Genomic DNA, 13,688 nt, shown 5'->3' on the forward strand with positions numbered 1-13,688 from the left:
TCGGGCCTTCACCAGGTCTGTTAGGGGACTTGCCTTAGTGGCGAAATGGGGAATAAAACGTCGGTAGTAGCCTACCACGCCTAGGAACGCGTGGACCTGCTTCTTTAGGGTTGGCCAGGGCCAGTTTTCAATCTCCTCTAGCTTATTCATTTGGGGCTTCATTATGCCCCTCCCTACAATATATCCCAGGTACCTAGCCTCTGCTAGCCCTGTGGCGCATTTAGCGGGATTAGCAGTGAGGCCAGCCCGCCTTAAGGTGCGCAGTACTGCCTCAACTTTCTCCAAGTGGGTTCCCCAGTCTGGCGTATGGATGACGACATCATCTAAGTATGCGGCTGCATAACTAGTATGGGGGCGCAGCAGCTTATCCATGAGGCGTTGGAATGTGGCCGGGGCCCCATGTAGCCCAAAAGGGAGGACGGTGTACTGGAATAGCCCGTCCGGGGTGGAGAACGCTGTCTTTTCTTTAGCTTCTTTGGTCAGGGGAATCTGCCAATACCCTTTTGTCAAATCCAGTGTAGTCAAGAATCGGGCACTACCCAGTCGGTCAACCAGTTCATCGATGAGTGGTATGGGATATGCATCGAATTGGGATACTTCATTCAGTCGGCGAAAGTCATTACAGAATCTCATGGTACCGTCAGGTTTAGGCACTAGAACAACTAGACTGCACCACTGACTGTAAGATTCTTCAATAACCCCTAATTGTAACATTTTCTTTACTTCGGCCTTGATTTCTTCTCTTTTGGCTGCTGGGATTCGGTAGGGTCTCAATGTTACCTTGACTCCGGGGATCGTGTGGATATGGTGATAGGTCTCAGTCGTCCGCCCCGGTTTTGTAGAGAACACATCTCGGTTGCGATTAATCATGTCGGCTGCCTCGATCTTTTGGATCGGCGTCAAGTCGGGTGATATCCTCACTTGCTCATGTAAGTTATCCTCCTGGGGAAGGGTCTCCTGGGTGACTAAGCACGCCTCTCGATCATGCCAAGGTTTTAGAAGATTGATGTGGTAAATTTGCTCCGGTTTCCTGCGGCCTGGCTGCCGCACCTTATAGTTTACCTCTCCCACGGCTTTGATCACTTCGTAGGGTCCCTGCCACTGGGCCAACAGCTTACTTTCTGCTGTGGGCACCAGGACCATCACTCGATCCCCTGGTTGGAACCGTTGAAGCTTTGCTTGGTGGTTATAATGGGTTCGTTGGGTTTCCTGTGCTTTCTCCAAGTATTCCCGTACAATGGGTGTAACTCGGGCTATCCGATCCCTCATCTGCAGTACATGCTCGACTATGTTCCTTCCGGGATTTGGCTTCTCTTCCCAGGCTTCTCTGGCTATATCCAATATGCCCCAGGGGTGGCGCCCATATAGTAGTTCGAACGGAGAGAAACCTGTGGAGGCTTGTGGGTCTTCCTGGATGGCGAACATGAGGTAAGGCAATAGGGCAGGGGTAGGCAACCTATGGCATGCGTGCCAAAGGCGGCACGCGAGCTGATTTTCAGTGGCACTCACACTGCCCGGGTCCTGGCCACCGGTCTGGGGGGCTCTGCATTTTAATTTAATTTTAAATGAAGCTTCTTAAACATTTTAAAAGCCTTATTTACTTTACATACAACAATAGTTTAGTTATATATTATAGACTTATAGAAAGAGACCTTCTAAAAACGTTAACATGTATTACTGGCACGCGACACCTTAAATTAGGGTGAATAAATGAAGACTCGGCACACCACTTCTGAAAGGTTGCCGACCCCTGCAATAGGGTATCCCAATCTTTCCCATCCCGGCTCACCACTTTCCTGATCATGGCCTTGAGGGTCCTATTGAACCTTTCCACAAGGCCGTCTGTTTGTGGGTGGTATACAGAGGTCCGTAGGGCTTGTACATGGAGCAATGAACAGAGATCTTTCATCAACTTGGACACAAAAGGTGTCCCTTGATCAGTCAGTATCTCCTTGGGTAGACCAACTCGGGAAAAGATCTGTACTAGCTCCTTAGCTATTGTCTTGGAAGCCGTGTTGCATAGAGGGACGGCTTCCGGGTATCGGGTTGCATAGTCTAGTACAACAAGCACATGTTGGTGGCCCCTAGCTGAATTCTCTAGGGTCCCAATCAGATCCATGGCTATGCGTTCAATTGGTACCTCTATTATTGGAAGAGGTATCAAAGGGGCCCGCAAGTGCGGGCGAGGGCTATGTAGCTGACACTCTGGAGAAGAGGTGCAGTATCGCCGAACATCTTCATGTACTCCTGGCCAGAAGAACCTCCGCAAGATCCGTGCCTGGGTTTTCTCTACCCCTAGGTGTCCTCCAAACAGGTGACTGTGGGCGAGGCTCAATGTGGCTTTTTGATGTTTTCGTGGCACCAGAAGTTGATGCATCTCCTGCTCCTGCATTTGCACCACGCGGTACAGGAGATCTTTCTTCACTGTAAAGTAAGGTCCTGGACCCCGGACCTTCCCCTCCACTGGTATCCTATCTATCTCAGCCACCTCTTTCCTGACGTTATCATATCTAGGGTCCTCTGCCTGGTCCCGCCCGAAAGTCTCTTTCCCAGGACTAACCTGTCTGAGCTCCCAGGGGCCGGCTTCTGCTTCTTCCAGTGGCTCGCCGCTGTCACGGCTGGGGCCAGCCTCTGGCTCACCTTCCGTGGTGGTAGTTTCTCTGATGGCTGCTCGTGTCCATCTGCCTACTAGGGCGGTCTTCTGGCCCTGGGTCAGGATCCGGGTTCCCAAGGCCTTCGCAGCCTTCCTCTCTTTTTTTGTCGTCCGGGCCTTTTGGGGGGCTGAGAATAGATCCTGAGAAATCTCAGCGAACACTGGGGGTTGACATTCCCCCAATGATGAGTCGCTGCCATCAGGGTCCCCACTTCCCTCCAGCCTCTCTGGGGGGAGTAAATTATCAAACCCTGCATAGTTCCTCCCAATGACTACAGGATATGGGAGTTTAGGAACCACGCCCACTGTCACCTCAATGGGGTTCCCCTGAACCTCTGTCTCCACTGGGATGGTGGGGTAATGGCTCACGGCCCCATGCACGCACGTCACTGCTATGCGTTTGGCTTGTAGCAGCTGGCTACTTTTTACCAGCTTACCCGATATAAGGGTGATAGCCCTCCCCGAGTCCACAAGGGCTGTAGTCTCTGCTCCATTTATCTTCACCAGCCTGGTATAGTTATGCGGGGCTAATGCGACGCCTGCAAGGTGGATAAGGGAGCACGGGATCTCCCAATCCCCCAAGTTGCATTGCATAGGCTCCTCAGTGCTGGGACACTGTGCTGCTATGTGTCCCCACTCCCCACATGCATAACATCTATAATTGTTTCTAATCACTCCCCTATCATGGAGGTTAGGGGGTTTAGTCCCAGGGTTCCCCCCACTCAGGCCAATCCCTTCCTTCTAGGGTCCCGGCTGGTTTTCAGCACCCCCCACCCTTTTTCCACCTAGGACTCCCCAGGGGTTTGGCTGTCCCACCTTCCAGGGTTGGGGTCGGGTGCTTGCTTCGAAAGGGGCCTTCCTTGGGTAGTCGGGTCAATTCCCTGGCTGTCATGCGTCTTTCTACCAGTGTGATCATTTCATCATAGGTGGATGGATAGTTCTGGCCTACCCATTTGCGGAGATCTGGTGGCAGTCCTCGCATGTAATGGTCCATGACCAGGGTTTCCAATATCTCCTCCGGGCTGCACACCTCGGGCTGTAACCACTTCTGCGTGAGGTGTATGAGGTCGAATAGCTGGGACCTCGGGGGTTTGTTCTCCTGGTACTTCCACTCCATGATCCTCTGGGCCCGTACCGCTGCCATCACCCCTGATTGTGCTAGGATCTTTGCCTTCAGTTGGGTATAGTCAGTGGCGTCCCTGGCAGGCAAGTCAAAGTAGGCCTTCTGGGCCTCTCGGCACAAAAAAGGGGCGAGAATGCTGGCCCACTGCTCCTGGGGCCACGTCTCATGCTGAGCAGTCCTTCCGAATGAGAGGAGATATGCCTCTACATCATTTTCTGACGTCATCTTTGGCAGACAACCAGTGGCCCTCAGGGTTCGCGTCCCATCTGACCCCCGGGCCTGGGTGGTGAGGATCTTCAGCTGGTCCACTACCTCTCGCAAGAGGGCACGATCTTGGTTTGCCTGGCCCATTAATAATTGATTGGTTTCTTGCTGTAGCCGCATAGACTCCTGTTGCGCCATTGCCTGAACCCGGGTGGCATCCTGCTGGGCTGCAGTGGCTTGTACCAGAGCTCTTACCACCTCCTCCATTGTGATACAAAGAAAACCAAAACCAAAAACAAATCCAAACCCAGTGCACTTTTTTTTTAAACCTCTTTCTTCTGCCACGCTGTGAATGATGATCCCACTCTTGACACCAGTTGTGACAAAGTTCTGTCCTTGACTCCGTGGGTCCTGCGTTTCCTGTCGGATTTTGCTAACCTCAGAGGCTCACTGTGACCCTCCACATAGCCCTTCTCTCTCTAGAGGCAAGGGTCACAGTCTACTGAGCCATTTTCATCATAAGCCAGCAAGGGAGGTGAGGAGAAACAACCCTCCCTCACACAGTCTCTGTTGTCTCCCAGTATCAGTGATTAATCAGGGAGGGGAGGGGGGAGCCTGGGCCCACCCTCTACTCCGGGTTCCAGCCCAGGGACCCTAAAATTAGCAGCTATGGAAGCTGACTTTTTGGAAATAGGACATGTACAATTCCCTGGGCTACTTCCCCACAGCAGCCCCCACTCAATATCTTCTTCACAATTACCTCGGGGTCTCCTTCCTTGAACCTGATATGGATTCGTACTACTTCGTTCCTCCAGCAGCACAGCTCCCTCCTATAGCTCCTGACACCCACTCCGCACTGACTAACTGGGAGGCTTTTAACTAGTTCCAGCCAGTCCTTAATTGGCTTCAGGTGTCCCAATCAATCTAGCTATCTCCACTGCCTTCTAGAAGGATCTTTATTGGCCCCAGGTGTCTTGATTAACCTGGAGCAACTGCCATTTGGTTACCATGGTACCAGGGATTTGTTTAGCCTGGTGCTAACATACCTGTTCCTCACTACTTTACTGTAGCCGTTTGGCCTTGCCCCATCACACAGCCCAAGAGATACGTGGATAACCAAAGGACTGCCATCTAAGAGGTACTTCACAGGCAATAGCAGGGACAGCTTCCTCACACTGCCCTGCCAATGTCTCGATTGATCTGGGGGATCTTGGCACCTCTACACCTATTCAAACCTCAGTCTGCCTGTATCGACAAGGGAATCAATTTGTGCCAGTTTAGGTGCCAGTTTTTATAGGGAAAAACACCTGTCTGGCAGAAACTGAACTGAGACCACTGGAGTTATTTCACCTAGGCCACAGAACACCTATCAGATGCTAGTAACTTTTGGTTGCTACTGACATAGGATGGAACTGACTTGCTATGACAATAAAACTTTAATTGTAAAGTCATAAAGAACTTACCATTTTGAAAGTTAGAGTTGTGACGTAGTTCCATTTTTTAACCTCAAATTATATTTTTGCACCTGGAATTTAACACTAGTTGTAACTCTGGTTAGTGACTCATGTCATGAGATGGAAAGGCAGACTCACCAATCAAACTGCATTAAACACTTTGGAGTTAAGGATTTTACATCCCAAATTGTGTTCCCCTTTTCCCCTAGATAAAATTTCTATAGATGAGAGAGATGAAAGTTACAACAGATTCATAAAAATAAGCCTACTATATGAATGCATATGAAATATTCATAGCTCCTCTTCCAGTAGAAACCCGGGCCAAAATATAATCAGCAAATTTGGCTTGGTCTACGCTACAAAATTAGGTCAACAGAAGTCCTCTTACGTTGACTTCGTTGTGCATGTGTCTATGCTCAAATTTGTCTCTGGCCAATGTAAGCTCCCTACTATAGAGCACAGTTCCTGTTGAGGTCAGTTGCAGTCATGAACTCTCTATAAATCTGGCCTCAAGTGTCTCAGGCACCAAGAAAATATGGAACACACAATTAGTGACCACCTGTGAAGTTTGGTTCAAGTGAATTGCCCAGCATCACATAGGAACTCTGTGGCAGCGGCAGGGTTAGGATCCAGTTCTCCAGGGCAGCCTTCAGCTGCCTTAACCATGAGAACATAAGAATGGCCGTATTGGGTCAGACCAAAGGTCCATCCAGCCCAGTATCCTGTCTGCCGCCAGTGGCCAATGCCAAGTGCCCCAGAGGGAGTGAACCTAACAGGTAATGATCAAGTGATCTCTCTCCTGCCATCCATCTCCACCCTCTGACAAACAGAGGCTAGGGACACCATTCCTTACCCATCCTGGCTAATAGCCATTAGTGGACTTAACCTCCATCAATTTATCTAGTTCTCTTTTAAACCCTGTTATAGTCCTAGCCTTCACAACCTCCTCAGTCAAGGAGTTACACAGGTTAACCGTGCGCTGTGTGAAGAAGAACTTCCTTTTATTTGTTTTAAACCTGCTGCCCATTAATTTCATTTGGTGGCCCCTAGTTCTTATATTATGGGAACAAGTAAATAACTTTTCATTATTCACTTTCTCCACACCACTCATGATTGTATATACCTCTATCATATCCCCCCTTAGTCTCCTCTTTTCCAAGCTGAAAAGTCCCAGTCAGCAAATCTCTCCTCACATGGGACCCGTTCCAAACCCCTAATCATTTTAGTTGCCCTTCTCTGAACCTTCTCTAATGCCAGTATATCTTTTTTGAGATGAGGAGACCACATCTGTACGCAGTATTCAAGATGTGGGCATACTATGGATTTATATAAGGGCAATAAGATATTCTCTGACTTATTCTCTATCCCTTTTTGAATGATTCCTAACATCCTGTTTGCTTTTTGACTGCTGCTGCACACTGCGTGGACGTCTTCAGAGAACTATCCACAAAGACTCAAAGATCTCTTTCCTGATTTGTTGTAGCTAAATTAGCCCCCATCATATTGTATGTATAGTTGGGGTTATTTTTTCCAATGTGCATTACTTTATATTTATCCACATTAAATCATCCTTTTTCTTCCTGCAATCCTCATTACATGATCACATATTATGTCCTAATGCATATACCCAAGGGGGGCTGAACTAAAGATTGCACATTTGTGGAAATCGTGGCATTTCCTAATTTTTGAGTGCTTGACTTTGCAATCATAATCTTTTAATATAGTTTTTAATGCAATTTCCTAATTAAAAAAAAAAACAAATAAACACACACACACCCCTGAAATTCTGTCACATGGAATCATATTAACCCTTAACTAGGCTCAGCAGGGTTCAAATCTTGAGATCCACAGAACAGACCTCTAATACTTGAGCTGATTGTGTAATTGGATAGCAGTAGTAGTCTATTATCTTGTATGTGGACCAGCTGTTAGAAAGGGATAAGACAGTTTGCAAGGTAAATTAGCTGAAGCCTACACTACACTAGAAAAGGTTTCTCAGTACACCTCTACCCCAATATAACATGAATTCGGATATAACACGGTAAAGCAGTGCTCCGGGCGGGCGGGGCTGCACACTCTGGCGGATCAAAGCAAGTTCGATATAATGCGGTTTCACCTATAACACGGTAAGATTTTTTGGCTCCCGAGGACAGCGTTATATCGAGGTAGAGGTGTATATCTGTACAGGTATAGCTACATCAGTGAACCCTCCTATTGGAGATGCAGCTTATACTGGCAAAAGCACCGGTTTGAGACTTAGAACTCCTGGGTTCAATTGCAGGTTCTTGAAGAGAGTGTTCTCTAGTGGTTATAAACTGTTTTGCTCCTGTTCCCCCAGTCCCCCTCTGTTCCTGTTCCCCTCCCTTAGTGCTGCCCCCACTCTCTGGCTCTTGCATCCAGTCCTCATCCCTCCGTGTACCACTCAGGTGGCTTTCTCCTTCTCCACTCCACCTGGGCACTACCTTGGGGTACTAACAGACATCCCTTGGCCTGCGCCACTTCCCGCAGCCCCCATTGGCCTGGGACGGTGAACTGTGGCCAGTGGGAGCCGCAATCGGCTGAACCTGCGGACGCGGCAGGTAAACAAACCGGCCCGGCCTGCCAGGGGGCTTACCCTGGCGAGCCGCGTGCCAAAGGTTGCCCATCCCTGATGTAGAAGATTTCTTTCCCCCAACTCCCTCCTTTTTTCTGTGGTCTGACTCTACATTATAATGCAGAATGCATAGACTCAAATCCTGGTCCCATACACAAAGCAGGAAATGGGCTTTCAAGGATTGGGGTGAAGGTGTCTTTCAATCCAGGGACAGGATACACAGCCACTATGCCACCTCTGGTGCAGTCTCAAGGCTTTGCTGGCAGCTGCAGCCCCACTGTGCTGTCAGTAACTATATTTGGCCAATGGATTTGTATGGTTGCTTCTCCTGGCGTGTCCCTGTCTTATTTGAATCTCCTCCCACTGTGCTGTTGCAGAAGGTGCCCCCACAGAGTAGTGCTCCATGGTACAGCATCCCCTTGCACAACCTTTCCCCATTCAGACTGGTTCATATGAGATAATGTTATCAGTATGTATAACACAGTATGTATTTGTATCCTAAAGGCAAATTCTAAACATTGTCTAAACATATTTTGGCGCTACAAAGAGACTTGTTCTCTGAGTGCCAAGGTACATTACAGATAAATATGACATACATTTCTAATCAGAGTGACTTTAGAGAGATTATTCCTTCCCCAAACATATTGCCACACACTACCTAAAATTCTGAGTCCATTTCCCTTGTTCAGATGAAAGAAATGTAGATCAAAAAGTTAAGAAAAGTTTGCCCTGAAGTTCTCAGCCTGCATAGGATTCTGCACATGGTACCTAGGGATTGTGCATGCTCTATAAAAGGTTATCCCTGTTTTTGTTTTTGTTTAGAAACATCATGCCTCAGACTTTCCTCAGCCTCTGAGAACATTCATCCCCTGAGAACATTCATGCCTTTATGATTGTGTAGATCAGTTAGGAATAGCCTTTTCTAGCTCTCTGTGAAGAATGTTAAAGATCCCTACTGTGTGTTCTTCTGTAGTGAATATTAACTTCCCTCTTTCTCTGTGTGTGCATATGTTGTATTCTTTTCTTCTAGATATTGATTCTAATTATTTCTTAAAAGATGCTGTAATTTGTACTGCTACTTGCTGATTCTGCACACTTCTATGAGTTTGCTCTCATCAGGGTATTTAGAAACTCTGTTTGTAGTAAGGAATGAGTCTGTACCATTTTTTAAAGTTTAATTACAGTGCAGGCTTTTCAAAGGCTGATGAAGTTACTAGATACTGAACAATCCAGAGGGTTTCACATTACCCAGAGACCTCTGGTAGAACCATGCATAATCAAAGAAGCCAACATGATTCGGTTTTTTTTCCTTTCTCTTTCCAGATACTAGTGAGAAGTAACAACCTCTCTGATAAGATCATGGTTTTATCAGGTAAAATTGAGGAAATCTCTTTACCGGAGAACGTCGATGTGGTTATTTCTGAACCAATGGGTTACATGCTGTTCAATGAGAGGATGCTGGAAAGTTACCTCCATTCCAAAAAATGGTTGAAGTCAAATGGTGAGTATGCCAGCACCGTTGCCCAGTGATGGATTGGGGAAAATGGGAGTTTTCAGAGAAAGGAGACAAGAAGGACCTCCAAATGGTGGCTCTGGACAGCACTGGTTGGTGTTCTGTTTCACCACCTCCTGTAGGCTCTATGGGAATGAGAGTTGAGTTTTCTCCTTTCATTTGAGCATGTTGGAAGCACCACTGTTACTATTTCATATTGTGATTTGCTGGTGAGCACAGCTGTTTGAGCACTTAAACTGTATGTGCTGGATTTGTTGCCCTTGGCTGCCTCTTGTGTCATTGAATTTAACGTGCCACTGTATGCATTATGGGTTGCCTCTCAGTTCAGAGTTTATAATGCAAAAACTAAAATGCAAGGCAACAGAAGGAAGATAAAGACCTAGAGTTGGGCAAAGAATGGGAAACGTAATGAAAAATTTATTCTTTTTTCTTTGAAAAAAAATATGAAATTTGAAATGTTTTCACCAGCTCTAGTCAGACCCCACCCAAATTCCTAATTCCAAGGCCTCTTGGTACCCCACTCTTTTCCAGTGATGTGTCCAATCCAGCCAGAGACAACTGAGATCCACAGGTCAGTTCAATAGGATCTGTGTTTCAATCTGTTATTGATTGGAGAAGTTTTGAAGGAGGCTTCTAAATCCAGGGGCCTCCTGAGAAATTTCCTTGTAGGCAAGTCTGAACCTGCAGTTGCCATAAGTTATATTTCACTAGGTGAATTCCTGAAAACAAACTAAAAGATCACAAACAGGTTTTGTTAAAAAGAGAGAGACTTTCTCATATGACACCAATGTGAAAAACAGGATGTGGAAGTTGAAGACTTTTGTTTTTAGCATATTAAACTACTTAGGGGAACATGGGCTAATAGGCTGAGCACAGGACTAGGAACTGGGAACTACTGAGAGTTAATCCTGGTTCTGCCACCGACTTGGTCTTACAAAAGTCACTTAGGCTGGTGTTTTCAAAAGTGTTCATTAATTTTAGTGCCTCTGATTTTGGGTACCCATCTACAAACTCTTAGGGTATGTCTAGACTGCAATGTAAGCTCAGGATTGGTGGACTTGAGCCCACAGACCTTAGACTTGCAAGCCCAAGGCTTGAGGGTCCACACTCATTGGTGATCCTAGGTTTACAGTTTCTGGACCCAGGCTCCAAACCTGGGGCTCCAGTGTCCACACTGCATTACGCAAACTCAAGTCAGACCACCATGTCCCAGGGTTCCTAGCACCCTCCCCAGCTGTGGCCACTCTAGCCCTCAGTTGACGGTACGGTATGGGAAAAATTGACTACCCACCCTACACATTACAGGAAGTTGTTGCAGCCTGCCAAGTTCCCAACATAACCTGCTGTGCTATCTTTGGGTTTGCACACTCCCGGCAACTGGAGCCAGCAACATGGAGGAGTCACATTTGAAGTGCTCCTCTTGCTTGTGCTTTCACTCAAGTTTCAGCAAACAGACAGAGCATCCATGAGATGCTGGTAGACATTCCGACATCGTTTTCTGACCTACAGAAGGCACCTGACAGGAGGAGGATGATACGCACATGGAAACATGGAAGACTTGAACTGGCCGATGCTGTTTGCGACTCTCAGTATAGGTGCTGATACCCCCTATGTAGACAGGTACTTCTGGAGCAGGGCCACAGACAGAGATCGGTGGGACCACATCGTGGTGAAGACCTCGGGGGTGCAGCGATGTGCCCAAAATTTTCGCATGAAGAAAGCTACATTTCCGGAGCTTTGTGAGCAGCTTGCCCCAGCCCTCCAGTGTCAGGAAACACAAACGAGGGTGTCCACATGGGTCTAGAAGCAGGTTGTTATAGCCGTTTGGAAGCTGATTGCCCCATGCTGCTACAGGTCTCTTGCTAACCAATTTAGCATTGGAAAGTCAACTGTGGGTAAGATGGTGGCAGAAGTTTCTGAGGCAATCAGGCATGTGATTAACCCAAAAGTGGTGGGCATAAACAATATTCCTGAAGTAATTGCTGGCTTTCCAGAATGGGATTTCCAGACTGGACTAGGGCCATTGATGGGACTCGTGCCGACAGTTTGCTCTCCTCAAGAAGCACATGAGTATGTAAACCACAAAGTGTACTACTCCATTGTCATGCAGGCCTCTGTGGACCACAGAGGCCAACTTATGGACACCGACATGGGCTGCACTGGAAAAGTTCATCATGCTAGTTTTTTCTGACAACTGGGAGTCTACATTCATGCATAGACTGGGACACTCTTGCTACCAAACGGCATTGTCATAAATAGAGTTACTATCCCCACTGCTATTCTGGGGGACTCTGTGCATCCCCTTTTGCATTGGCTTATGAAACCATATCTTGATCTCAGAGGCCCTGGCAAAAGAAGGTTTATTTATGCTCTGAGCAGCTGCAGAATGGTGACTGAATGTGTGTTTGGCAAATGAAATCCTGCTGGTGTGGTGCTGTTTGCAGACCTGTTTGGATTCCAGTGTCATCAGTGCTGTCTGCATCACTGTGGCTTGCAGTGCTTTTCACAGTCTTTTTGAAGCCAAAGGTAAGCCATTTGCCTCTGAATGGAGCTATGACAGTAGTGGATCGGAAAGCGCACCTATCCCATCTGGGGCAGGATGTGCCCAGGGAACACAAATCAGGAATGCTCTATGCTCACACATTATGGATTTGCATGGGAGAGTAGTGTGTTTTTATTCATGTGCTTGTACAATGGTTACAGTAAAAGAGGTACAGCCACATCATGTAACAAAATGGGACTGTGGGGGCAGGGATTGATTGCCATGGATTGTACTTGTGAATGACATAACTGCTTATGAAATGGGGAAATGGGTATGTGGCAAGAACTGTAGATACACAGTATGGCTTGATGTAGATAAATGTATTGAGAAATAGCGTTTGGATACAACTTACCAGTTGTCCTTTATCATGTGTTTTATCTTTATTATGTGAAATACAGCTTATATGATGTGATGCAGTAATGGTAATGAAATGTCCTAATAAAAGAAAAGCCTTTATTTTTTAACATGAATGAGAAGAAAAAAGTGCCAGCAGGCCAGCTGTCATTTGCACACCAAAACACCAGTAATAAACCAACACCAAAACCATTGATAAAACACAGTGCATAAACCACACATTAAACAGTAAAACATTGCTAACAAATAAACTCTCCGTTGTTGTGTGTCCCCCAGCTCCCTGTTCTCCTTTCCCTTCCTTCCACATTTAGCACACGTTTGGTGCCGCTGCAGAGGGTGGGCATCTGCACAGGTGTGGAAGCCTGCAGGGGGTAGGGAGGACTGCATGTGGTACATTTGCTCTGTTCAGTTTCTTTTAAGTCCCAATTGCCTGGGCCACCCAGCCATGGAATTGTTCAAAGTGTTCCTGGTCTACAGCACGTGGTTCCGTGGAGGGGACCCAGGACATGGTGTGGGTGCAGCAGGAGCCTGTAATCTGGCAGCCACAAGCATAAGCAGCCTCTCAAACAGGTCTTTCTGTTGGGCTCTGTCGTCACCCTCAGCCCATGTTCCTGCTACAGAAACTGTGCTGCAAGCCTCGCCTGGTGCGCTGAAATTCTGTCCTTTCACTCGGCAGCCTGCCTGTGCCTTTCTGCTTACTCTGGTGCTGCACCCGCTTGTTGGCACTGTCCAGAATGTCCATTATAAGTTCATCACGGAAACACTTCTGCTTGGACTGGCCTGTTACAGTTCTGCATCCCAAGGTCCTGCTGCAGTGGGCCCATATTGCTGAGGTGGAAGGACCAGCGGAGGTTGAAGGGCCAAAAAGCAGACATCAAACCGCGCATTATTGTTTCAGTGCTTCACAACAGGTTCAGTAGGCAAAAGCGCCTTGTGGAATCTCCAAGGCCAAAAAATGATACTTTGAAAAAGTATCCCAGAAGCTCCGTGGACACAGCTCCGTTAATCACAGTGAAAAGACTGCACAAACAATGGTGAGTTACTGTTTATAATTGTTTTTGTTTAAAAATTGCAGACCTGCTTGGTCCTTGGGATGGGGTGGAGGAGTACGCCACAGAGATTTTCAGACTTATGGTGATGGAGCTGCACATCTATGAGTGAAGTGGGCTGGCAACTTACAGAAGAGGGCGGGGACAATATGCCCTTCATTGAAATTTGACTACCTGTCTAGAGTTTCTACTACAGGAAAAGT

At 47.2% G+C, this 13,688-nt stretch overlaps 1 protein-coding gene across 1 annotated transcript in view; it reads left to right on the top strand.

Annotated features, from left to right (window-relative positions):
* LOC135880312 (histone-arginine methyltransferase CARM1-like) overlaps nt 1–13,688 on the top strand; it is a 129,259-nt gene that overhangs the window by 88,885 nt on the left and 26,686 nt on the right. The window contains exon 6 of the mRNA XM_065406572.1: nt 9,351–9,528. Coding sequence (XP_065262644.1) covers nt 9,351–9,528 — 178 coding nt within the window. The remainder of the gene's footprint in view (nt 1–9,350; nt 9,529–13,688) is intronic.

Source organism: Emys orbicularis, chromosome 6, assembly GCF_028017835.1.
Source record: "Emys orbicularis isolate rEmyOrb1 chromosome 6, rEmyOrb1.hap1, whole genome shotgun sequence".
Lineage (NCBI taxonomy): Eukaryota > Metazoa > Chordata > Testudines > Emydidae > Emys > Emys orbicularis.